Source organism: Trematomus bernacchii, unplaced genomic scaffold, assembly GCF_902827165.1.
Source record: "Trematomus bernacchii unplaced genomic scaffold, fTreBer1.1, whole genome shotgun sequence".
Taxonomy (NCBI): Eukaryota; Metazoa; Chordata; class Actinopteri; order Perciformes; family Nototheniidae; genus Trematomus; species Trematomus bernacchii.
Window position 1 is genome coordinate 1,317,441 of NW_022987714.1, and position 27,969 is coordinate 1,345,409.

General features: G+C 39.0%; 1 protein-coding gene across 1 annotated transcript; it reads left to right on the forward strand.

The window, feature by feature from the left end:
* Positions 1-27,941, forward strand: LOC117491489 (mucin-2-like). Its single transcript, XM_034141501.1, has 49 exons — positions 1-127; positions 611-649; positions 741-1,002; positions 1,106-1,220; positions 1,460-1,550; positions 1,631-1,737; positions 2,090-2,300; positions 2,389-2,514; positions 3,218-3,335; positions 3,415-3,553; positions 3,660-3,764; positions 3,890-3,959; positions 4,966-5,103; positions 5,194-5,358; positions 5,442-5,536; positions 5,618-5,744; positions 5,836-6,091; positions 6,863-6,912; positions 7,018-7,121; positions 8,043-8,194; positions 8,360-8,498; positions 8,576-8,683; positions 8,793-8,972; positions 9,070-9,309; positions 9,398-9,554; positions 9,765-9,893; positions 10,073-10,223; positions 11,716-11,759; positions 11,885-12,109; positions 12,208-12,957; positions 13,067-13,222; positions 13,631-14,074; positions 15,224-16,087; positions 16,610-16,939; positions 17,463-17,990; positions 18,079-20,436; positions 21,707-22,567; positions 23,094-23,287; positions 23,631-23,799; positions 23,927-24,171; positions 24,296-24,479; positions 24,632-24,821; positions 24,919-25,097; positions 25,178-25,247; positions 25,839-25,984; positions 26,072-26,103; positions 26,267-26,432; positions 26,641-26,764; positions 27,175-27,941. The coding sequence occupies exons 1-49, from the start codon at positions 40-42 to the stop codon at positions 27,347-27,349; spliced, it is 12,096 nt and encodes a 4,031-aa protein (XP_033997392.1). The 5' UTR covers positions 1-39; the 3' UTR covers positions 27,350-27,941.
* Positions 27,942-27,969: the final 28 nt, after the last annotated feature.

Sequence of the window (27,969 nt, forward strand, 5' to 3'; positions counted from 1 at the left end):
GCAGGATCAGTTGGTTCAGCCACCCCGGTCAGGAGCAGGATGAGGATCATGAGAGCAGCCGAGATGCTACTCGAATTGGTGATACCATGGCTCACTCTCTGCCTTTTACCACCTGCCGCCAGCACCGGTATGTAATCTCAACTCACACAGAGAGAGCAGCGTATATCAAATCTAACCTTAATGCCTTGTGCTTTATTTCAAGTAAAAAGGACCCTATCCTGGGAAGAATTGGGATTGGGGTAACAGCTGTTATTGTATAATTTAATAACAGCATATTAATACAAATCAGCATTAAACATCACCAGCTGATTACCTGCATTAATAAGTCTATCTTTATATATTTAGTGTTACTCTTTATCCTTTAGTTTAAAATGGTTGTTTATTCAATAGTTAATATGGTGTTAAAATATGTAAATGAGGGATTTTTTTATACTTAGAAAAAAACTGCAGATGCAAATGAACAAAGAGTAGTGAAATGAACTGTGTTTTTTTAGATGTTTTCTTTCTGTTATTCTGAAAAAGTGTTGATTTTTTTCATGTGCATACTGTATAATACAAATATCAACAGCGTCTTTTTCTGACAATATTGATCATGTGTCTTTTTTTTCAGTCATAGTTCAGACCATGCACCAAATGCCAGTAATTACAGGTGATTTGTCTTTTTTGTTTGAGGATGAGAGATAGCAAAACAAACATAATTTTCAGTTTCCACTAAAATGTTATTTGTCTCCATAAACTAGAATTGAGACCAGCTCACAATGATAAGATCTGCAGTACATGGGGCAACTATCATTTCAAGACGTTCGATGGAGATTTCTTCCAGCTTCCCTCACCTTGCAACTACATCCTTGCATCCCAGTGTAAGGGAACCTACGAAAATTTTAACATTCAGTTCCAACGGCAGGAGATAAATGGGGTCCCCATCATAAAGAGGGTCACCATGAGACTGGACGGGGCTGATGTGGAATTAGACAAGACTTCCATCAAAGTCAATAATGAACAGTGAGTCTGTTGTCAAAACTACTTTCCAATACCAGCTGATATACGGGTTGCAGTGATGGTTGATGTCATCTAACTGTGATGATTTATTTTTGTCCCCCTTTAGTTTCACTTTACCATTCAGCCGGTATGGCATTACAGCCGAAAGGACTGTCTCTTATGTCAAAATCGAGGCAAAGTTGGGCGTGGTCATCATGTGGAATGAAGAAGACGCACTCTGGGTAAGTGCATTTATCATGTGCTTTCTATTGCACAAATTATAACTCATATTGGTTTTGAAATATATTTTGATAACTAAGGAAAATAATCGAATGAAAGCATTCACTTAGTTTAAATGCTATTTGAGAGATTATAGAATTGATTCAATAGACATAAAGAATGAATCCGTAGCAAGTCAAAGGAAGTTATTTCTGAAAATGTGCATAATGATAAAATAAAATAATTCTTAACTGTTTTCTAGGTTGAGCTGGATGCTAAATTCAAGAACCAGACCTGTGGCCTGTGCGGTGACTACAACGGAGTCCAGCTTTATGATGAGTTCTTTAAAGAAGGTAAATACTAAATAGTAAAGCGCAAACCAATCTGCACAAAATCTTTACATTTGCTCATATAAAACCTCTTGTTCCGGCAGGGAAGACAGTAAGCCTTGATTATTTTGAGGAGGCCTGGAAAGTCAATGGTCCTACCGAAGACTGTGAAAAAAGCTCCCCTCAAGACAAACAGACCTGTGAAAATCAAGTATGTCAATTTGCTTAAAATAATTCTCAAACAACTCAAATGACCTTTCACTTATATCATCTATTGTCTTTTTAATGTGTATTTTACCTTTGTTTAAATATGTTGCATTTCTTCTTCTTCTTCTTCTTCTTCTTTTTCTTCTTCTTCTTCTTCTTCTTCTTCTTCTTCTTCTTCTTCTTCTTCTTCTTCTTCTTCTTCTTCTTCTTCTTCTTCTTCTTCTTCTTCTTCTTCTTCTTCTTCTTCTTCTTCTTCTTCTTCTTCTTCTTCTTCTTCTTCTTCTTTTATTAATATTATTATTATTATTAAATGAAATGTAGGTACAATTTAAATATACATATACTTTGACCCCCAGACCGACCTCTGTTCGAACTTGCTGTCAGGCCCTGCATTCCTCAGCTGTAATAACCTGATTGATAAGGACTCTTTCATCGGAGCGTGTGTGAAGGACATTTGCAGATGTAACAGCAGTACCACATGCTTGTGTTCGACCATATCAGAGTACTCCCGCCAGTGCGCTCATGCAGGCGGGAAACCACACAAATGGAAGACTACACAAATGTGTGGTAAGAACAGCAATCAGAACATTTAGATGATTTGTTGTATGTCATTATTTCAAAATCACTGTTTCTAAATAACATTTTTTTTTAATAGCAAAAACCTGCCCTTTTAACATGGAGTATCAAGAATGTGGTAGTCCTTGTACTGACACCTGCAGCAACCCCCAGAGAAGCAAAGTGTGTGAGGATCACTGCGTAGACGGATGCTTCTGTCCATCTGGTAAGTTTTCGTTTCCATAAACTTAGGGGAAAAACTGAAATGTTAAAGGGTTTACTCATTTTACACAAGTGATTATTTCATTATTTGTATATACCTTTTTTTGGCTCTTGACTTTTGCTATTTGTGTGCAGAATTAATAATTCATGCTGTTAAATTGCAGTTAATAAGTTAGTTGTCTACAAATACTGAATTAATGTTGTTAATGAAGTGAAGTTTACATTTGTCAGCTCCCAGTTGAGATACTACATTGGACATAGCTTCAATTAGTGCAAAGGTATAATCCGATTTAATGTCTGATGTTTGTGGTTGGTCAATTTTCAACTCTTGTCCCTAGTTTGGCTTTACATGTGCATTGCCATTAAAATAAATGGTGAAAGTTGTCAGGCCATGGACAAAGACATCTAAATTAGGTGGATTCAACGCAGTTTGTGTTGATTAAAAATATTTGTAAACTTGTATTGCTTTTTAATCGTTTTTAGTTGTTTCTTTTTACCTTGAAATCTGCCTTTATTTGGGTTTGCCTGAGTATACAGTTGTTACATCAGAGAGTGTATTGAAGGTAGGAAAGAAAATATCCATTGTAAAAAACAATAAAATAAGTTACTGTTTAAATATTGCATTGAAATATTGTGTACAAATTCTAAATGGGGTTTGCAGTTTACTTCACAGACCTGACTAATAATGTCATTATGTTTTTCTTAAGGGACTGTCTTTGATGACATAACACAAAGTGGGTGTGTTGCTTTTGACAAATGCTCCTGCACACACTATGGCAAGTCATACAAACCAGGAGAATCATACTCAAGGGCATGTCAAAAATGGTAATGGTTGACTTAAATATCATTTTCAAAACATTTGTATTCAAGCTGATTTGTTTGATTTAGTGAACTCTGTTTGCAGCACCTGTACCCAGGGTCAGTGGAAATGTATGGATTTGGACTGTCCAGGTATCTGCTCCATACTGGGGGGCTCCCACATCTCCACCTATGATGATAAAATGTATACTTTCCATGGAGACTGCTCTTATGTCCTCTCCAAGGTGAGGCATTCATATTTAAATGTTATCATCCTTTAAAAAAGATCGCAATCTTTGTAAATAAGCAAACCAATTGTAACCATGTGCATTTGTATCTTCTTGACTTCAGGAAGCTAATGGGACTTTCAGTGTCCATGGTGACCTTGCCAAATGTGAAATATCAAAAAAATCAACTTGCCTGGGAGCAGTCACCCTAAACCTGCCTCAAAACATGGTACAGTGTGTTATGGTTTTCTCTTAATAAAGAAAAACATGTGTATGATCTTCATTTCTTATCTGTTGAAAAAATTTATATTTACCCAGAAGTTTTTGAAATATTGTATTTGTTTCCCACTGCAGAAGATTGTAGTGCAGGCTAACGGACATGTTATATATAAGACAATGAGAACTCCGTTGCCTCTTTTCATGGGTGAGTTGTTATTTTCTAGTAAGTCATGCACGGAAAAAAATGAAATGTTGAACGCATTATGACAACAAATTTAACAAAACTGGAATTAGGTTACTTGAAAGCATTCATTTTAAGTTTAAATTGGTCCAACTTAAAGGTCAACTATCATACTATTTTTAGGCAATAGCATAGGTCTCAGATATATAAAAATATATAAAAAACATGTCTATGAAGTGTTTTGCTCAAAATACCAAACAGATCCACCATTCTAGCCATGCGTCATATCCCTCTATTTCACTTCCTGTTACTAAAGTGCTGATTCTGGTTATAAAGCTTTAAAAAAAGAATAATACAAAAATAAATAAAGAGGGGGCGGAGCTTATGCCTGCTCATGTGGGAGATTTCTACCGGCAGATACTGCCGTGATGAAACGTCCAAACCACATCAAGGATTATTTCTGAAACAGTATGGAGCTCAAATGCTTTTTCTCTTGCCGGTTTACCACAAGGTGATTTCCTTTTTATTTCCTGCTTCTTCACACATGCTCTCTCCAGTACAGGTTAGCTCTGAGTGTTAACGATGCTAAACAAAGACCATATTATGTCCAAAACAGTCGGGCATTGTTTCTGATAGCAACGTTTCTGATAGGGCCGTGGGTCCGCATTGCCGATATTACATCATATCGGACGCAAATCTGGATCAGCTCCGTTGTTCCCCCGTTTTTAGAGATTTGGGTACAGAGGAAAAGAGAGAAGGTGTTATTTTTCTGACGCTGTGTGAGTTCCGTGACACACCGGGGACACATATTTATGTATAAAAGACATAAAAAAGTGCATTTTGCATGATAGGTCCCCTTTAATATAATTGCTTTCACCTAACCTAATACAGTTTTGTGAAATGTGTTGACATAATACATTTAATTAAACTCAACGTTTCAGTTTTTTCAGTGTTACATATAATTAAGTTTGCTCAAATAAACTAAACAGTCTCTTTATTCATAATGAAAAACGTGTGTTTCCCCCCGCAGATGACATAACAGTCTTCAGCCCATCGACATTCTTCATTGTAATCCACACCAACTACGGGCTTGATCTTGAGATTCAGCTAAAACCCATTATGCAGGTCTACATCAAAGCCAGTGTTCGAAATAAAGGAAAACTCATGGGTTTGTTATACTTCTTATAGTAATAGTGTAAAACATCCACATTTTGCAATGAATGTTTTATTAAGTGTTGAGGAATCATATCTTGTCCAGGTCTTTGTGGAGATTTTAATGATGTGGAAGCTGATGACTTCAGAACCACAAATGGATTGATTGAGGGAACAGCGTGGACATTTGTCAACACATGGAAGACTAAGCCAAGTTGCCCAGATGTTACAAACATAATTGGGGACCCCTGCTCATCGAGCATAGACAAAGGTAGGTCACATACATGTAGTACTTTATATTTCAATATCATTTTCTCAATGTACCCAAATAAATATGTATATTTGTGTTTGTAGAGAATTATGCCAAGCACTGGTGTGGGATGCTGTCAGACCGAAAAGGGATTTTTGCAAAGTGTCATTCTGAAATAAACCCAGAAGACTATCAGGAAGTAAGCAGATCTTGTTTTTGTCTGCAGTCTAATCTATGTGTTTATAGGGTTATTTTACATACTTAACATTTCTCTCCGCAGTCTTGTATTTATGACACCTGTGCCGGTCATAGCAGTGAGGAGTGCATGTGTGCTGCTATATCCTCTTATGTCCATGCATGCGCTGCTGAAGGCATCCTGTTGCAAGGATGGAGGGACACCATTTGCCGTAAGTTAAACCCAAACTTTCAAATGTGAAATAAAAAAAATCCTTATTCATTTATAATATTTTAACAAGTGAACCTGTTTCCTTTGAAAAGAGCGCTACACAACTGGCTGCCCTGCTACTTTTGTGTATGAATACGAAATGACAAGCTGTCGTCGCACCTGCCGCTCTCTTAGTCAGTCAGACTTAACATGTGGCATTGAGTTTACCCCAATGGATGGCTGCGGCTGTGCCAAAGGAACTTTCCTGAATGACCGGGATCAGTGTGTGCCAGCCTCACAATGCTCTTGCCAGGTGGGAGACACGCTGGTGCACCAAAAGCAATCCATCACAGTCAATGGAGAAACCTGGTGAGGATTTCAAAATGTCCTTTAATATTCCAGCAAAACAATATTTTCGTATGTTTGTTTTATTTTATTGTTTTAAGTAAGCTGATGGGTCCAATTTGTCATATTTTAAAGTCTAATGTTTATCTAGCGCAGTGTTTATTTTTGATTTTACAAGTGCAGTTTCCCACAAGTAGATCGCTTGAACATCATGGCAGCCCCTTTAAGTCCTCCAGTGCTTTTTGCAAAGATCCAAACAGTTGCTACAAGGCAACATTTGATTTCACTGAAAGTGAACATTAACCAACAGTGTCTTGTAGCAGTGAAGTAGGCTACTGCTTGTAACAGCCCTAGCTAGATTATAGCAAAAACAAATCATGAAGCTAATGTTTTTATTAATTTTTTCCTAATTATTTTGACTATTCACATGCTATGCTTTAAATACAGTTTATTTAAGCCTACATTTGTTCTAATTGCTGATATATTGGATCTAATGTTGTCGGTTTTTAGGTTGTAATTGCAATTCTTGCAATACCTTATATTTCTTCAGTTCTCAAGTTGAATTTGCACTTTTATCTTAATTGTGTTGGTTCAGTGGACATCTGGGTTTGACCGATTGCTCTCCTGGACAACCAAGTTAGCCAAAGTGTGTAACCCTGATTTGGACATAAGAGAACTACACGTCCTAAAGGCCAGACATGTTTGGGACCACTGTCGTAAACCACGGTTTCTTCATTAACAAGAAATTGAGCAGAAACTAGCAAGTTTTAACTTTGTGTGTTCTATATATTTCAGCGAGTGCCTCAGTGGAACACTGAATTGTAAAGGAATACATACAGAAGAATGTAGGTACCATCACTCGTCTTAATATTCCTTCTGTTGCAAAGCACAGTATGAGCTACACCAAGCCTTCAGTGGTGTAATTTCTAACACACTATCATTGCCATCAGCATGCAAAAAGCCGATGGTTTACTTCAACTGCTCCAGCTCAAAGCCACGGGAGAAGGGATCCGAGTGTCAGAAGAGCTGCCAGACTCTGGACACACACACATGTGTAAGATTATGTCGTGGTTCATGACTACTGTTGAATATTCTATGACTACCATCTCTATAATGCATTTTAATATACTTATAATGGGTCAGGGTTTTTTTTTCGCACCGTATATTCAGAATTATATAAGCACTTATAAATAGGTTTAAAAATTATTAGTAATAATAACACATTTTAAAGCATTTTTTTGGGTCTGGGTCAAGTATCATAATACTTTAGCATTTCGGGTCAATCAATGTTTAAGAGAAGAATCTGAGTCTTGGGTTACTCAGGACATTATCCTTAGCCAGTTATAAAGACTGATAGAGAACTGCTCTAATGTATAATACCGCATTTTTGATTTGAAGTTTCTGAAAAAGGAATACTTTCTTACAAACATCAATAACATGCTTTTAGCTTCATCTGTATAAGGTTGCACACAATCATGATATAATTGTTAGCTGCATGCGCTGACTACAAGTAAAGGCTAACAAATACGAAGATAATCAGATAATCAAAGACTCATCAACGCTTTATTATCTGAAACTAAACAAATGTTATCACAATGATCATTATGCAATTAAAAATAAATAAAATACAATGGATTCAAACTATGGGAATTGGAATAAACTATGATAAAAAATAGCAACACAAGTAAATCCAGTGAGTGAGCAGCAATTATGAAGTAATGTGATACAGAATTTTACTTTATAAAATGCTTTTTAATATGCGATGGCTATTGTTATATATCATTATGAATATTTCCGATATTTCCGCTTACTTATTAACTAAGTATAAGGTGCCAAAATCAGATTGTACTGCACTAAGTACGATATCGAATGCTGTATAGACATGAGTTTCTTGGAAAGTGTTACCAAATGTTCTATAAATGTGTCCTAAAGCAGCAGGATGACATGTTAAATACTTTGCTGTTACATTGTATAGGCCAGTACACCTTGTATGTCAGGCTGTGTATGCCCAGCCGGCCTGGTGTTTGACGGTAAAGGAGGCTGCATAAAGGAACAGAACTGTCCCTGCACATATAATGGAAAGTCCTTTCATTCTGGAGAGAATGTCACTGTAAACTGCAATACCTGGTGAGTCCTTTCATTCTTTTCATACTAAAATAGCGCTGTGTCAATTCAAAGTTGTGTTTTTTTTAGTGATGAATGATATATATCTGGCTTAGTGAAAAAAAATCAATTAATGTCTTGAAATATCTTTGCGGATATATAACTTAACATAACTTCATTTACCTATAGTACTTGCAAAAGCAGAAAATGGACATGTACAGATCATGAGTGTGGTGGATTCTGCACCATATATGGAGATAGCAATTACATCACTTTTGATGAGAAGAAATTCTCCTTTAATGGGGAATGTAGCTACATCTTCACTCAGGTATTGCACTGACCTATATTCAGTCTTATCAGTTTGTCAAAAGTCTGTCTTGTAATATAATCATCAATATCTTGCAGGATTACTGTGGAGAAGACATGAATGGCACCTTTAGGGTCCTAACAGAGAGCATCCCATGTGGTGGGAGCGGAACCATTTGCTCCACTGCTATCAAGCTTTACTTAGGGGTACTTAACACTATATTTCATTATTATGGTATACATTTGAAATGCATTTTTTAAATACTGAAAATTACATTGAAGAATTACAAAAGAGTATGTTCTTTTGCTTTTTCAGAACAAAGAAATCGTTCTTTCAGAGGAAAGTGTCAGAGTTATCAAACAAAGCAAAGGGGAAGACATACCATATAAGGTCCACACTATGGGTATTTATCTTGTCATTGAGGCAAAGAATGGACTTGTTCTTATGTGGAATAAGAGGACAACACTCATAATCAAACTCAAGTCAAATTTCAAGGTGGGTGACGAGATATACAGTTGTTCGGCTAAATGATAATAAGGATGCCCCCTCATTAATGCAACAATATAAATTAACTATATCTCGCTTTTCCCAGGGAAAAGTCTGTGGTCTGTGTGGGAATTACGATGGAAATATCAAGAACGATTTTACCACCAGAAACAAAGGAGTTGTGGTTGACGCCCTTGAGTTCGGAAACAGCTGGAAAGTGTCACCTAACTGCCCTAATGCAAACACAGCCAAAGATCCCTGCAGTATGTACTCATACAGGAAGGCATGGGCATCAAAACACTGCGACATTATCAATACTAAAGTATTTGCTAGTTGCCATTCGAAGGTAAGAGAACTGCCAATTAACTAAGATAGATAGATAGATAGATAGATAGATAGAGTGTACTTACATTTACAATTGCTTTGTTCAAAAGGTGGATCCAAAAAACCATTATGAAGCCTGTGTGAAAGACACGTGTTCCTGCAACACAGGAGGAGATTGTGAGTGTTTCTGCTCTGCTGTCGCAGCCTACGCAGCAGCCTGTAACGAGGCCGGAGCGTGTGTGAGATGGAGAACTCCCACAATCTGCCGTAAGTGTTTTATTGGTGTTTCTGTGAGACGATGAACAAAAGATATACCGTACTGCATCACCTTTTGTCAGCATCCCCTTTGTCATTTAAATTGTTGAATTTACAAATAAAGCCTGACTCTCATATCCTTTTAAAGATTTGATTCACTATATAGTAATCTTTTCTTGTACGTTGTTATTATTTATTTTCTATTTTCTTTTGTTTCATTAGCTATATTCTGTGATTTTTACAACCCTGATGGAGAGTGTGAATGGCACTATAAGCCTTGTGGAAAACCATGTATGAAGACATGCAGAAATCCCTCGGGAGAATGCTTCAACCACATTCCAGCATTAGAAGGTAGGTAGAAATGAAAGTAAAAATGTATGTATCTCTAAGTTTGTAAATACAGAGTTGAACATTAGTTTTTTTCATACAGTTTCACCACTCAGATATTCTAACATGGTTTAGGCTAGTTCCAATATGTACCTTTTGTGTGATAGTACAGCATTTTTTACAATAACATTTAACTTTTTAAGGCTGCTATCCAAATTGCCCGCCTGAACGACCTTATTTCGAAGAGGATGACATGAAGTGTGTGTCAAATAAGGAATGTGGCTGTTATGATGACGAAGGGAATCACCATGAAGAAGGGAAGCTTTGGCCTTCAAAAGATAACTGTCACTACTGGTAAGTCACTTTCCATGTTATTAATGATGCATTGGTGCAAAAGTAAATGATATCACTTGAACTGTTTTCACAAAAGATAGCGTAAGGCAGCAATATACACAATATAATTACATTACATTTTTACATTACATTTAATTTAGCTGACGCTTTTATCCAAAGTGACTTACAATAAGTGCAAAAACCATAAAGAAACAAACTCCGAACAACAAGGAAAGTGCAGATATATTTACTTCAAGCGCGATTATAGTATAGTAAGTGCTGGTGAATCAGGGCCTAAGTTACCTAAAGTTTTTTTTTCAGCAATAACTTAATTGCCAAGGTACAGTCGAAATAGAAGCGTAAACAGTTTGCGACGGAAGATATGCAGAGTTTCTGCTGTCCTGATGTCAATGGGGAGCTCATCCCTCAATTTAGGAGTCAGGATAGCAAACAGGCGTGTTTTTGAGGGGTAGCGGGAGCCCACTCGCAGTGATGGAGTAGCGAGTCTATTGGCTGAGTAGATGGTTGAAATAAGGCCTGGATGTATGAAGGAGCTAGCTATAGCGACTATGCAAATTACTTTATTTCAGCAATAGCAATTATTTCCTATTTCTTTCTTTGAAGTAAAATCCTTTTTCTGAATAAGTTGAAGATCCTACTGTCACGTGTTGTCTGTTAATTGTGTTACTAAAGAGTTGCTTAACCTTTGTATTACAAAATAGCCATTATCCTCAAATGCTTCTCTTGTTTTTAGGGAACAATAAAAGTTGCCATAAAATCATGAACAATCTCATGTTGCTTATCACAGCCTCACATGTACCTTTATTTTCATATAAAAGGAGGAGCTCTAATCAGTACTTTGGTCAGGCCCTTTAAACAATGGCATCTGTATTTGTTGCCTAGGAGACCTGGTGTTTTGGATGGAGACACAATATAGGCAATTTTGTTATGGAACTGTGCGTACTATTAAAGGCATGCCTCATGCTGTGGTACACATTTGGAATAACTATTTATTATTAATAGGACAGTTATTTACACAGGATCTGCCTTGTCTAAATCACATCACGGACCTTCACAGTGCGCACCACGGCAATTAAAAAATGCTGATAAAACAGATAAACGTCTCCTTCAAATGGCTGTTAATAGAATCACTGGTGTACAGTTAATAAAGAAGATCAGTATAGGCTAACTTGTTATTCTCTCTTGGCGACATTATCTTATTTTAGCTGGTCAATCAAATGAAGACTAAAAGAGAAAAACAAAGAAAAGCATAAATAAATGGCATTTTTTAGTGTAACTAAAAAAAATAAAGTTTATAGAACACAATTGGTGATGCCTACATTCATGCCATAACGCGCGTTTTCTTCCGGCTGGGTACATTGTACGTTAACAAGATGCCAAACCTGTGGGCAGGGAAGGAAAAAACAAAAAAATCTGTGCACCAATATCAAAATTGTTGCCCATATGTTAATGTATTATTTTTAAACATAATCTTTTTTTAATTTCCTTTTAGTAAATGTTCTTCAACAAAAGTGAAGTGCTACTATGATAATCTAGGTAAGTTTCGCTATGACCATTTCTTTAATTGATCACAGAATAAAGTTTAATGAGAAAGGTAATTGTATGAATCTATTAAATCATAAAATATTTGGATAATCCTTTAATAAATGTTTTTTTTGCAGCTTGCAATTGTTACTATAAAGGGCATATTTACAAGTATGGAGAGACTGTCTATGAGACACATGATGGAAATGGAACCTGTTTCACGGCTGTTTGTGGAGAAAAAGGAAATATTATCAGAACCACAGAGACTTGCGTGAGCTCTACAACTGCACCATCCACAACTGCACCATCCACAACTGCACCATCCACAACTGCACCATCCACAACATTTAGTTTTGAAGCCAGTAAGAGACTTTTGAGAGGAATAGGTTTTGAATAAAATATGTTGAAGCTTTTAAAGTCAACCTTATGATTAAATCCAATTTGTTTTTGGCCATCACAGAAACAACCACACAACATCCTACCACAGCAACATCACAAACGTCTCCTCATCCAAGTGTTACAACTGAGGCTGTGACAGCGATTCAGACATTCTCTATACCAACGGCTTCAACAAGGTCTAAAACAACAGTTCTATCATCATCAAGAGCCATCTCCAAAGCTACCACGGTCACAGTAAAATCCAGCCCAACATCAACATTCACTGAAAATCCTACCACAACCATTATAGTCACTGAAAATCCCAGCACTACTAGCTGTGACTATGATTGTAAGTGGTCAGAGTGGAACAACAATAAATACCCTGACCCTTCCCAAGATAGTGGAGATTATGAACCAATTGAAAAAATTAAGGATCTAGATTTGAGTGTTTGCAGAAAACCTTTAGAAATAGAATGTAGAGCAAAAGATTTTCCAAATTCAACGTTGGACGAAGTACGTCAAAAAGTAACATGCACCCCAACAGATGGACTGATCTGTCATAACAAAGACCAAGGTCCACCTCCTATATGTTTGGACTATGAAATACGAGTGAAGTGTTGTGTTTACAAGTGTAAAACCACAAACCCCACAGAAAATCCCAGCACTACTGCTGTTACATTCTCTGAGAAACCTACCACTACCACCACCATCACAAAACCACCAACCACGATAACAGAAAAACAGACCACGACATCCATAATCACAGAAAACCCCACCACAACCAGTAAAGTTACCGAAAAAACCCACCACAATACACACAGAACAGCCCAGCACTAAGGCTACCACAACCACAGAAAAGCCCACTGCGACCACTACAGTCACTGAAAATCCTACCACAACACCAACTGAAAATCCCAGCACTAAAGCTATCACCGTTACAGGAAAATCCACCACACCAGCCACAGAAAGTCCCAGCACTATTGGTGTTACATTCTCGGAGAAACCTACCACTACCACCACCATCACAAAACCACCAACTACGATAACAGAAAAACAGACCCCGACATCCACAATCACAGAAAACCCCACGACAACCAGTAAAGTTACAGAAAAATCTACCACAATACACACAGAACAGCCCAGCACTATTGGTGCCACAACATTAAACGAAACTGCCACAACAACGGATAATTGCTATTATTGTAAGTGGTCAGATTGGAACAACAATAACTACCCTGACCCTTCCCTAGTTACTGGAGATTATGAACCAATTGAAAAAATTAAGGATCTAGATTTGAGTGTTTGCAGAAAACCTTTAGAAATAGAATGTAGAGCAAAAGATTTTCCAGATATTCCGTTGGACGAAGTACATCAAAAAGTAACATGCAACCCAACAGATGGACTGATCTGTCATAACAAAGACCAAGGTCCACCTCCTATATGTTTGGACTATGAAATACGAGTGAAGTGTTGTGTTTACAAGTGTAAAACCACAAACCCCACAGAAAATCCCAGCACTACTGCTGTTACATTCTCTGAGAAACCTACCACTACCACCACCATCACAAAACCACCAACCACGATAACAGAAAAACAGACCACGACATCCATAATCACAGAAAACCCCACCACAACCAGTAAAGTTACCGAAAAACCCACCACAATACACACAGAACAGCCCAGCACTAAGGCTACCACAACCACAGAAAAGCCCACTGCGACCACTACAGTCACTGAAAATCCTACCACAACACCAACTGAAAATCCCAGCACTAAAGCTATCACCGTTACAGGAAAATCCACCACACCAGCCACAGAAAGTCCCAGCACTATTGGTGTTACATTCTCGGAGAAACCTACCACTACCACCACCATCACAAAACCACCAACTACGATAACAGAAAAACAGACCCCGACATCCACAATCACAGAAAACCCCACGACAACCAGTAAAGTTACAGAAAAATCTACCACAATACACACAGAACAGCCCAGCACTATTGGTGCCACAACATTAAACGAAACTGCCACAACAACGGATAATTGCTATTATTGTAAGTGGTCAGATTGGAACAACAATAACTACCCTGACCCTTCCCTAGTTACTGGAGATTATGAACCAATTGAAAAAATTAAGGATCTAGATTTGAGTGTTTGCAGAAAACCTTTAGAAATAGAATGTAGAGCAAAAGATTTTCCAGATATTCCGTTGGACGAAGTACATCAAAAAGTAACATGCAACCCAACAGATGGACTGATCTGTCATAACAAAGACCAAGGTCCACCTCCTATATGTTTGGACTATGAAATACGAGTGAAGTGTTGTGTTTACAAGTGTAAAACCACAAACCCCACAGAAAATCCCAGCACTACTGCTGTTACATTCTCTGAGAAACCTACCACTACCACAACCATCACAAAACCACCAACCACGATAACAGAAAAACAGACCACGACATCCATAATCACAGAAAACCCCACCACAACCAGTAAAGTTACCGAAAAAACCCACCACAATACACACAGAACAGCCCAGCACTAAGGCTACCACAACCACAGAAAAGCCCACTGCTATCACTACAGTCACTGAAAATCCTACCACAACACCAACCGAAAAGCCCAGCACTAAAGCTATCACCGTTACAGGAAAATCCACCACACCAGCCACAGAAAGTCCCAGCACTATTGGTGTTACATTCTCGGAAAAACCTACCACTACCACCACCATCACAAAACCACCAACTACGATAACAGAAAAACAGACCACGACATCCATAATCACAGAAAACCCCACGACAACCAGTAAAGTTACAGAAAAAACCCACCACAATACACACAGAACAGCCCAGCACTAAAGCTACCACAACCACAGAAAAACCCACTGCTACCACTACAGTCACTGAAAATCCTACCACAACACCAACCGAAAAGCCCAGCACTAAAGCTATCACCGTTACAGGAAAATCCACCACACCAGCCACAGAAAGTCCCAGCACTATTGGTGTTACATTCTCGGAGAAACCTACCACTACCACCACCATCACAAAACCACCAACTACGATAACAGAAAAAACAGACCACGACATCCATAATCACAGAAAACCCCACCACAACCAGTAAAGTTACCGAAAAACCCACCACAATACACACAGAACAGCCCAGCACTAAGGCTACCACAACCACAGAAAAACCCACCGCTACCACTACAGTCACTGAAAATCCTACCACGATACCCACAGAAAAACCCACCGCAACCACCAAAATCACAGAAAAACCAACCACAACCACTCAAGTTACTGAAAAACCAACCACAACCACTACAGTCACTGAAAATCCTACCACAACACCAACAGAAAAGCCCAGCACTAAAGCTATCACCGTCACAGGAAAATCCACCACAACGACTAGAGTCACTGAAAAACCCACCACAACAACCCTGGAAGTTAGAACAAATACAATTACTAAAACAATGCCATTAACAGGACGTGGGATTATGCACACAACTACGACACCCACAGAAAATCCCAGCACTCCTTCTGTTACATTCTCGGAGAAACCTACCACTACCACCACCATCACAAAACCACCAACCACGATAACAGAAAAACAGACCACGACATCCATAATCACAGAAAACCCCACCACAACCAGTAAAGTTACCGAAAAACCCACCACAATACACACAGAACAGCCCAGCACTAAGGCTACCACAACCACAGAAAAGCCCACTGCTACCACTACAGTCACTGAAAATCCTACCACAACACCAACTGAAAATCCCAGCACTAAAGCTATCACCGTTACAGGAAAATCCACCACACCAGCCACAGAAAGTCCCAGCACTATTGGTGTTACATTCTCGGAGAAACCTACCACTACCACCACCATCACAAAACCACCAACTACGATAACAGAAAAACAGACCCCGACATCCACAATCACAGAAAACCCCACGACAACCAGTAAAGTTACAGAAAAATCTACCACAATACACACAGAACAGCCCAGCACTATTGGTGCCACAACATTAAACGAAACTGCCACAACAACGGATAATTGCTATTATTGTAAGTGGTCAGATTGGAACAACAATAACTACCCTGACCCTTCCCTAGTTACTGGAGATTATGAACCAATTGAAAAAATTAAGGATCTAGATTTGAGTGTTTGCAGAAAACCTTTAGAAATAGAATGTAGAGCAAAAGATTTTCCAGATATTCCGTTGGACGAAGTACATCAAAAAGTAACATGCAACCCAACAGATGGACTGATCTGTCATAACAAAGACCAAGGTCCACCTCCTACATGTTTGGACTATGAAATACGAGTGAAGTGTTGTGTTTACAAGTGTAAAACCACAAACCCCACAGAAAATCCCAGCACTACTGCTGTTACATTCTCTGAGAAACCTACCACTACCACAACCATCACAAAACCACCAACCACGATAACAGAAAAACAGACCACGACATCCATAATCACAGAAAACCCCACCACAACCAGTAAAGTTACCGAAAAACCCACCACAATACACACAGAACAGCCCAGCACTAAGGCTACCACAACCACAGAAAAGCCCACTGCTACCACTACAGTCACTGAAAATCCTACCACAACACCAACCGAAAAGCCCAGCACTAAAGCTATCACCGTTACAGGAAAATCCACCACACCAGCCACAGAAAGTCCCAGCACTATTGGTGTTACATTCTCGGAGAAACCTACCACTACCACCACCATCACAAAACCACCAACTACGATAACAGAAAAACAGACCCCGACATCCACAATCACAGAAAACCCCACGACAACCAGTAAAGTTACAGAAAAATCTACCACAATACACACAGAACAGCCCAGCACTATTGGTGCCACAACATTAAACGAAACTGCCACAACAACGGATAATTGCTATTATTGTAAGTGGTCAGATTGGAACAACAATAACTACCCTGACCCTTCCCTAGTTACTGGAGATTATGAACCAATTGAAAAAATTAAGGATCTAGATTTGAGTGTTTGCAGAAAACCTTTAGAAATAGAATGTAGAGCAAAAGATTTTCCAGATATTCCGTTGGACGAAGTACATCAAAAAGTAACATGCAACCCAACAGATGGACTGATCTGTCATAACAAAGACCAAGGTCCACCTCCTACATGTTTGGACTATGAAATACGAGTGAAGTGTTGTGTTTACAAGTGTAAAACCACAAACCCCACAGAAAATCCCAGCACTACTGCTGTTACATTCTCTGAGAAACCTACCACTACCACAACCATCACAAAACCACCAACCACGATAACAGAAAAAACAGACCACGACATCCATAATCACAGAAAACCCCACCACAACCAGTAAAGTTACCGAAAAACCCACCACAATACACACAGAACAGCCCAGCACTAAGGCTACCACAACCACAGAAAAGCCCACTGCTATCACTACAGTCACTGAAAATCCTACCACAACACCAACCGAAAAGCCCAGCACTAAAGCTATCACCGTTACAGGAAAATCCACCACACCAGCCACAGAAAGTCCCAGCACTATTGGTGTTACATTCTCGGAAAAACCTACCACTACCACCACCATCACAAAACCACCAACTACGATAACAGAAAAACAGACCACGACATCCATAATCACAGAAAACCCCACGACAACCAGTAAAGTTACAGAAAAACCCACCACAATACACACAGAACAGCCCAGCACTAAAGCTACCACAACCACAGAAAAACCCACTGCTACCACTACAGTCACTGAAAATCCTACCACAACACCAACCGAAAAGCCCAGCACTAAAGCTATCACCGTTACAGGAAAATCCACCACACCAGCCACAGAAAGTCCCAGCACTATTGGTGTTACATTCTCGGAGAAACCTACCACTACCACCACCATCACAAAACCACCAACTACGATAACAGAAAAACAGACCACGACATCCATAATCACAGAAAACCCCACGACAACCAGTAAAGTTACAGAAAAAACCCACCACAATACACACAGAACAGCCCAGCACTAAAGCTACCACAACCACAGAAAAACCCACTGCTACCACTACAGTCACTGAAAATCCTACCACAACACCAACCGAAAAGCCCAGCACTAAAGCTATCACCGTTACAGGAAAATCCACCACACCAGCCACAGAAAGTCCCAGCACTATTGGTGTTACATTCTCGGAGAAACCTACCACTACCACCACCATCACAAAACCACCAACTACGATAACAGAAAAACAGACCACGACATCCATAATCACAGAAAACCCCACGACAACCAGTAAAGTTACAGAAAAACCCACCACAATACACACAGAACAGCCCAGCACTAAAGCTACCACAACCACAGAAAAACCCACTGCTACCACTACAGTCACTGAAAATCCTACCACAACACCAACCGAAAAGCCCAGCACTAAAGCTATCACCGTTACAGGAAAATCCACCACACCAGCCACAGAAAGTCCCAGCACTATTGGTGTTACATTCTCGGAGAAACCTACCACTACCACCACCATCACAAAACCACCAACTACGATAACAGAAAAACAGACCACGACATCCATAATCACAGAAAACCCCACGACAACCAGTAAAGTTACAGAAAAACCCACCACAATACACACAGAACAGCCCAGCACTAAAGCTACCACAACCACAGAAAAACCCACTGCTACCACTACAGTCACTGAAAATCCTACCACAACACCAACCGAAAAGCCCAGCACTAAAGCTATCACCGTTACAGGAAAATCCACCACACCAGCCACAGAAAGTCCCAGCACTATTGGTGTTACATTCTCGGAGAAACCTACCACTACCACCACCATCACAAAACCACCAACTACGATAACAGAAAAACAGACCCCGACATCCACAATCACAGAAAACCCCACGACAACCAGTAAAGTTACAGAAAAATCTACCACAATACACACAGAACAGCCCAGCACTATTGGTGCCACAACATTAAACGAAACTGCCACAACAACGGATAATTGCTATTATTGTAAGTGGTCAGATTGGAACAACAATAACTACCCTGACCCTTCCCTAGTTACTGGAGATTATGAACCAATTGAAAAAATTAAGGATCTAGATTTGAGTGTTTGCAGAAAACCTTTAGAAATAGAATGTAGAGCAAAAGATTTTCCAGATATTCCGTTGGACGAAGTACATCAAAAAGTAACATGCAACCCAACAGATGGACTGATCTGTCATAACAAAGACCAAGGTCCACCTCCTACATGTTTGGACTATGAAATACGAGTGAAGTGTTGTGTTTACAAGTGTAAAACCACAAACCCCACAGAAAATCCCAGCACTACTGCTGTTACATTCTCTGAGAAACCTACCACTACCACCACCATCACAAAACCACCAACCACGATAACAGAAAAACAGACCACGACATCCATAATCACAGAAAACCCCACCACAACCAGTAAAGTTACCGAAAAACCCACCACAATACACACAGAACAGCCCAGCACTAAGGCTACCACAACCACAGAAAAGCCCACTGCTATCACTACAGTCACTGAAAATCCTACCACAACACCAACCGAAAAGCCCAGCACTAAAGCTATCACCGTTACAGGAAAATCCACCACACCAGCCACAGAAAGTCCCAGCACTATTGGTGTTACATTCTCGGAAAAACCTACCACTACCACCACCATCACAAAACCACCAACTACGATAACAGAAAAACAGACCACGACATCCATAATCACAGAAAACCCCACGACAACCAGTAAAGTTACAGAAAAACCCACCACAATACACACAGAACAGCCCAGCACTAAAGCTACCACAACCACAGAAAAACCCACTGCTACCACTACAGTCACTGAAAATCCTACCACAACACCAACCGAAAAGCCCAGCACTAAAGCTATCACCGTTACAGGAAAATCCACCACACCAGCCACAGAAAGTCCCAGCACTATTGGTGTTACATTCTCGGAGAAACCTACCACTACCACCACCATCACAAAACCACCAACTACGATAACAGAAAAACAGACCACGACATCCATAATCACAGAAAACCCCACCACAACCAGTAAAGTTACCGAAAAACCCACCACAATACACACAGAACAGCCCAGCACTAAGGCTACCACAACCACAGAAAAACCCACCGCTACCACTACAGTCACTGAAAATCCTACCACGATACCCACAGAAAAACCCACCGCAACCACCAAAATCACAGAAAAACCAACCACAACCACTCAAGTTACTGAAAAACCAACCACAACCACTACAGTCACTGAAAATCCTACCACAACACCAACAGAAAAGCCCAGCACTAAAGCTATCACCGTCACAGGAAAATCCACCACGACTAGAGTCACTGAAAAACCCACCACAACAACCCTGGAAGTTAGAACAAATACAATTACTAAAACAATGCCATTAACAGGACGTGGGATTATGCACACAACTACGACACCCACAGAAAATCCCAGCACTCCTTCTGTTACATTCTCGGAGAAAACTACCACTACCACCACCATCACAAAACCACCAACCACGATAACAGAAAAACAGACCACGACATCCATAATCACAGAAAACCCCACCACAACCAGTAAAGTTACCGAAAAACCCACCACAATACACACAGAACAGCCCAGCACTAAGGCTACCACAACCACAGAAAAGCCCACTGCGACCACTACAGTCACTGAAAATCCTACCACAACACCAACTGAAAATCCCAGCACTAAAGCTATCACCGTTACAGGAAAATCCACCACACCAGCCACAGAAAGTCCCAGCACTATTGGTGTTACATTCTCGGAGAAACCTACCACTACCACCACCATCACAAAACCACCAACTACGATAACAGAAAAACAGACCCCCGACATCCACAATCACAGAAAACCCCACGACAACCAGTAAAGTTACAGAAAAATCTACCACAATACACACAGAACAGCCCAGCACTATTGGTGCCACAACATTAAACGAAACTGCCACAACAACGGATAATTGCTATTATTGTAAGTGGTCAGATTGGAACAACAATAACTACCCTGACCCTTCCCTAGTTACTGGAGATTATGAACCAATTGAAAAAATTAAGGATCTAGATTTGAGTGTTTGCAGAAAACCTTTAGAAATAGAATGTAGAGCAAAAGATTTTCCAGATATTCCGTTGGACGAAGTACATCAAAAAGTAACATGCAACCCAACAGATGGACTGATCTGTCATAACAAAGACCAAGGTCCACCTCCTACATGTTTGGACTATGAAATACGAGTGAAGTGTTGTGTTTACAAGTGTAAAACCACAAACCCCACAGAAAATCCCAGCACTACTGCTGTTACATTCTCTGAGAAACCTACCACTACCACAACCATCACAAAACCACCAACCACGATAACAGAAAAACAGACCACGACATCCATAATCACAGAAAACCCCACCACAACCAGTAAAGTTACCGAAAAACCCACCACAATACACACAGAACAGCCCAGCACTAAGGCTACCACAACCACAGAAAAGCCCACTGCTACCACTACAGTCACTGAAAATCCTACCACAACACCAACCGAAAAGCCCAGCACTAAAGCTATCACCGTTACAGGAAAATCCACCACACCAGCCACAGAAAGTCCCAGCACTATTGGTGTTACATTCTCGGAGAAACCTACCACTACCACCACCATCACAAAACCACCAACTACGATAACAGAAAAACAGACCACGACATCCATAATCACAGAAAACCCCACCACAACCAGTAAAGTTACCGAAAAACCCACCACAATACACACAGAACAGCCCAGCACTAAGGCTACCACAACCACAGAAAAACCCACCGCTACCACTACAGTCACTGAAAATCCTACCACGATACCCACAAAAAAAACCACCGCAACCACCAAAATCACAGAAAAACCAACCACAACCACTCAAGTTACCGAAAAACCAACCACAACCACTACAGTCACTGAAAATCCTACCACAACACCAACAGAAAGTCCCAGCACTAAAGCTATCACCGTCACAGGAAAATCCACCACAACGACTAGAGTCACTGAAAAACCCACCACAACCACTAAAGTTACAGAAAAACCCACCACAATACCCACAGATAAGCCAAACACTACTGGAGTCACATTCTCAGAGAAACCGACCCCCACACCCACCGTCCAAAAGACACCCACTACAATAACAGAAAAACCAACAACAACAACCACAGTCACAGAAAAAACAACCAAAACTACCGAGAAGGAATTAACTACTACTGAAACAACCACTAAAGAACCCACCACCCCTGCAAAAACCACAGAAAAGCCTACTTCAACAATAACTAAAACCCCAACACCTTCAACCCTTCAGTCTTCAACACCAGGCAGAACAACAATGTGTTTTTGCAAGTACATGGATCATTTATTTTCTCCTGGTAAGTAATTGGCTATTGCCATTCAAGTATTTCATATTATTATTACCTTTTTTGTTGTGGTTACACTTAACTCCTTACATTTCAACTTGGTATTGCAAGAGGTTGTATCCTCTTTGCTTTGAGATTTAATATCTTAATCCACAGTCTGAGTTGGACTGCATTCTTTTGGATATTGCACAAAACTTGAAATGGTAAAATAGATGTGCGTACAGTTTACACATTCCAAACAACAGGCTTTTTTATATGTGAAAGACGCTTTTTAACTTTGTTCATGTAGAAGTGAATACAATTGGTTGGTCATGGTGCCTGCACACAAAATCACCACAACTCTATTCATCTCTAACTCTATTTATCCAGGAACTATTTATGAAATTGTAGCATCAGTTTGCAGATCATGAAATGGACTTTTAAATTATCGATAAGAAACTTTAATTTGCTTGGTCTAGACTTAACAAAAGTTGCATTATAAAGACATCTGTAACCCTGTCAATGTTTATCTAACTGCCCTGGTTTCAATGTTATATAGGTAGCTTCATGTACAATAAGACTGATGAAGAAGGCTGGTGTTTCACTGCATATTGTGATTTGAAATGCAATGTTGAGAAGCTTGCTAGACCATGTCACTCCACTACTCCACCAACTCCTACCACCACCGTAACAAGCCCTGGGACTACAAAAGAAGTTGACAGAGACTGTTTGGATCTTGATCCACCTAGAAAGGTATTTTAATTTAGTTATATGTACAGATAGATATTTAACATATCTTCTTAAAATAAAAAATGTAAGTATGTACTAATCCCAACATTCTTCCAGGGTCTCTTTTCTGAAAAACAATCACGGACACCTACAAATTAATTTAATACAACAGTAATTGAAGAGTTTCAATCCATTACTGGGGTTGATAATGACATCTGTGGGCTTTCTGTTTAATTTTATTATTTTGATCTTTGTAAACATCTTTCCTTGTTGTATGGATGACACAGTTTAAAGGGGGTATATGTTGTGCTTTGTGCACCGCTTTACTGGCCGTAGTTTACTAAAAGTATTACCTTGTTCGTTACAGGATGGTGACGTTTGGAGTGGCAAATGCACCACATCCACATGTGACGACGGACAACTTATAACAAAACAAGTGCGATGTGAACATGTGACCAAGCCTAAATGTGAAAATGGTCAACCACCAGTGAAGGTTGATGATGAAAGCGGCTGCTGTTTCCACTATGAGTGCAGATGTAAGTTCAAATTAAAGCCTTATAACATGTTCCATCAAGCAGCATCTTAAAACTGCAACACAAACAAATATATATATATGTTGGTTTTTATATAACAAATAATGTTATTTCAATCTCATTTTTGCAGGTATTTGCTCTGGCTGGGGAGATCCTCATTATTATACATTTGATGGCCAATATTACAGCTTCCAGAAAAACTGCACATATGTCCTTGTCAAAGAGATCATTCCTCAACACAATTTAACAATTCTTATCAGCAATGTAAATTGTAATCCCTCTGGATCTGTGACCTGTCCTAAATCATTGATTGTGTATTACAAAGACTATGAAGTTATTCTCACACAGGAGAGAGGCCAAAAGACTGTGAACATGGTAAAGTTTGCCAGAACAAACTGTCTTGACTGCCTAAACATATTTTACTTTTGAACTGTTTTAAATGATCTCCAATGATTATGATAATGACAAATATTTCACTAACAATGTTTCAATTGTTTAGGTGTACATCAATGGCAAGCGGGTATTGCCAACCTACTCTAATGAAGACTTTATCATAACAAGTACATCAATTGAGCTGCTTATGAAAATCCCGGAAATTGAAGCAGTTGTGATGTATAAAGGACTTATATTCCGTGTTGACCTGCCATTTTCCATTTTCCACAACAACACCGAGGGACAGTGTGGTAAGATTGTAAATTGTAAATTGCTGATAAACATAGTAAAAAGCAAACCAAACTGCATGTTACATTCATAGATGAAGATATGATTACAGTGTTAGATATATTGTAAAAATGCCATTGTACTATCTGTCATGTTAATCATTTACTTTCAAAAGGTACCTGTGACAATAACAAGAAAAACGACTGCAGATTACCAAATGGCAAAATTAATCCTGAATGCTCTCAGATGGGAGAGTGGAAAGTACCAGATAAGAAAAAGCCCTATTGTGAGAATCTACCCCCAGGACCAAACCCACCAACATGCAACAAAACTGATAATTCTATTTGTGAAATTCTGAATAGCAAGTAAGAGTTTACACCAAAGAAAATAACAACAGATAAGTACAATTGATTCTTTAATATCACTCTGAATAATCAACTTTCTTGTGATTTCTGCATTAAGGGTGTTTGAGAAATGCCACAAAATAATCTCACCAGAACCATTTCATGAGGGTTGTAATTATGATGCTTGCATAACAAACAGCACAGTAGTTGCTTGTTCCAGTTTGGAGTCGTATGCTGCGATGTGTGCTCAAGAATGTGTATACCCATCATGGAGGGAAGCTACAAATGGACAGTGTGGTAGGGTTTCATTTTACTAACATTGTTATATTTAGACGTTTCATCATTTAAAAATCATAATTTATTTTCTGTGGTTTTAGAATTTAAGTGTCCAGGGAATAAGGTCTACCAGCCTTATGGGCCAACCTTTGAACCTACTTGCAATGCAAGGTAATTGCTCAGTTCTTTTATCAACATCATGAATTGTAATGTAACAATTATTTGGGCTAAACCATATGTTAACATCAGTATGCTTACATGCTCACAATAGCAATGCAAACATGCTGATGCAAAGCAGTAATGTTTTAGCACGCTACCATATGTTCATTTGCATTAAACACAAATTAAAGCTCAGTCTGATGACACTGTAATTTGTTATAAACATGAATATTTGACGAATTAAATTGATTTGATGATGGCACTATAGATGATAGTACAATCGATCCTGATGCACTCAATGGCACTGCATTCTACGTAATAGTTTTGAGACATTTCATTCAAACCACAAACGGTGGCGCTAGAGGAAAATTCAGGGGATCACCAAAGTCATTAGGATTCTTCCTAAGGGGTACATGAATGTCTATACAAAATCTCCTGGCAATTAATCAAATAGTTGTTGAAATGTTTCACTTTTGCCCAACGTAGCAAAGCGACACTGCTATCTCTACAGTTTGCACTGCGTTACACACATACCTTCTTAATTAATTTCTGAAATGATCATGTTTTTTTTTGTTTTTCACCATCAATTTCTTCTTACTTTAGATACAATAAGATGTATACACAAAGGAATATATGCGAAGGACAAAATGACAAACAGAACCATGGTTGTAATGACATGATGGAGGGATGTTTCTGCCCAGAGGGGATGACTCTGTTCAGTTCAACCTCTGACATCTGTGTCTCCGCCTGTAAGAGCTCTGTCTGTTGTCAAGAACATTCAATTTCTTTCAGTTTGAATTAATGTTCAAGTAAACTGATTATCTTTATTGTTTAAGGTTGCACTGGACCAGATGGCCAACCTAAACAGGTGAATGCAACAACAAGTGACAGATTATCATAATTACAGGTCTCCCTTGAAAAAGAGATCAATGATCTCAATGGGATACACCTGGATAAATAAAGGTTTGAAATGAAATTATTAACACAGAGTATTTATCACTTTTACAACACTAACTTCATCTATCAAACAGATTGGTGACAATTGGCTGAGTGGCTGTCTGCAGTGTTCTTGTGATAATGACACTATGAGTGTTCAGTGTAAGCCGCGCACATGTACCATTCAAAATACAACAGCCTGCGAGGAAGGCGAGGAGTTGGTGAACCGCATGGTCGACTGCTGTGCCGAGCAGACCTGTGGTAAATGATTCATAAAAAAACATCTACAGTTGTTTTGTGTATGATCTTTAAATTATTAAGTGGGAACTCCATTTTTCCCACACATATCAGTTATCTCATTATTCATGTCATATGTTTCTCTTCTGTATAAAAGCTTTCTTTAGCCAGAGAAAATAGACTCACAGTCCGGGTTCAGTAGGTGAAAAACATGTTTATCTGTCATTTTCAGTTACTACTCAATCCAACTGTGCAATGATCAGGAACACCACATATCTGCAGAAGAAGGACTGCAAGTCGGTGGTACCAGTGGAAATCACCGCCTGTGCCGGATCCTGTGGAGAGTCCTCGTCAATGTGAGATTTAAAACTAAATGACCTGAGAGTTATTCAGTACAACATACTTACTAAATCACTAAATCAAGTTTTTAAGAATCAAGATTTTTTATTTGTCACATAAATACAAGTATGTAATGTGAAATGTTGTACTCAACTCCCAGGAGTGCACAACAAGTACAATAAAATAAAATATGATAATTCAACAAAATACCACTTAAAAATATGTTATGTAGAATATGACAAATAGTAAACTTATACACAATGGTAAAAATGGTTAAATAATAAAAGTGAGGTTAACAGTGCAGAAAAGGTGACACACAGTATATAGAGGGCAGTATTACAAGTTATTGACCTTCATGTGAATTTTTTGTTTACATTGAACAGCAGGTTCCTGACACTGATTCTGTCTGAAACATCTTCATTTTCAGGTATTCTGCAGAAAGCAACCGCTTGATGCATTCATGCACGTGCTGTCAAGAAATGTCCACCAGCAAGAAGAAGGTGGAGATGACCTGCGCTAATGGCCAAAAAGAAATGCACACCTACATTTCAGTTGAAAAGTGTGGTTGCAATATCACTGAATGTAAAGATATGAAAGGCTAATGTAAACATGTTGCTAGACAACATCGACAACTAAGCTCAGCAAGTTGAAGGGAAAATCTAACTTATATACTTTTATGAACTTTAAACAAATCCTCTCCAAAAACGACCAGAGTCAAGACTCAATGCGTAAAGACACACCTCTTTGTACTTTGCAGTCCCAAGTAAGAGCAAATAATAGTAGAAAGACATGTTCTATTTTCACTCTGACAATGCTCGTCATCACTTCGTTATTATTATCAGGCAGGCAGGGTCCCCAAAGTGCCTCGTGATGACGGCACATATTTGTGTCCTGGTGTCTCTTGTAGCTTTTGAAGAGGTTGTTGCATTATACAAATTGTTCCATTTGGTGTTTCCTTCAGAGGGTGTTTCTCTTTCTTTTACTTTAAATGACCTCAGAGTTAACAGTAGTTGAGTAATTATTTCTAACAGCAACGGCAAAGATCTTATAACCCTTAAATGATCTTATCACCCATTAAACTACTGTATAATGAAAAGAGTGTGAAGAATGTCAAAATTCTTTATCCAATATCTGATGTGTCAAACTTCTGCAAACTGAATGCTGTCAGTGTCATTAAAACTCATCATCATAAGGTCTTGGTTTTTTTGTGGTTCTTTTAGCT

Coding starts and splice junctions, on each gene's coding strand:
- LOC117491489 (XM_034141501.1), top strand. CDS start 40: ATGAGGATCATGAGAGCAGCCGAGATGCTACTCGAATTGGTGATACCA. Junction 9,555..9,764: donor GAGAACTCCCACAATCTGCC/GTAAGTGTTTTA, acceptor TTGTTTCATTAG/CTATATTCTGTGATTTTTAC. Junction 13,223..13,630: donor AGAAAACCCCACGACAACCA/GTAAAGTTACAG, acceptor CAAACCCCACAG/AAAATCCCAGCACTACTGCT.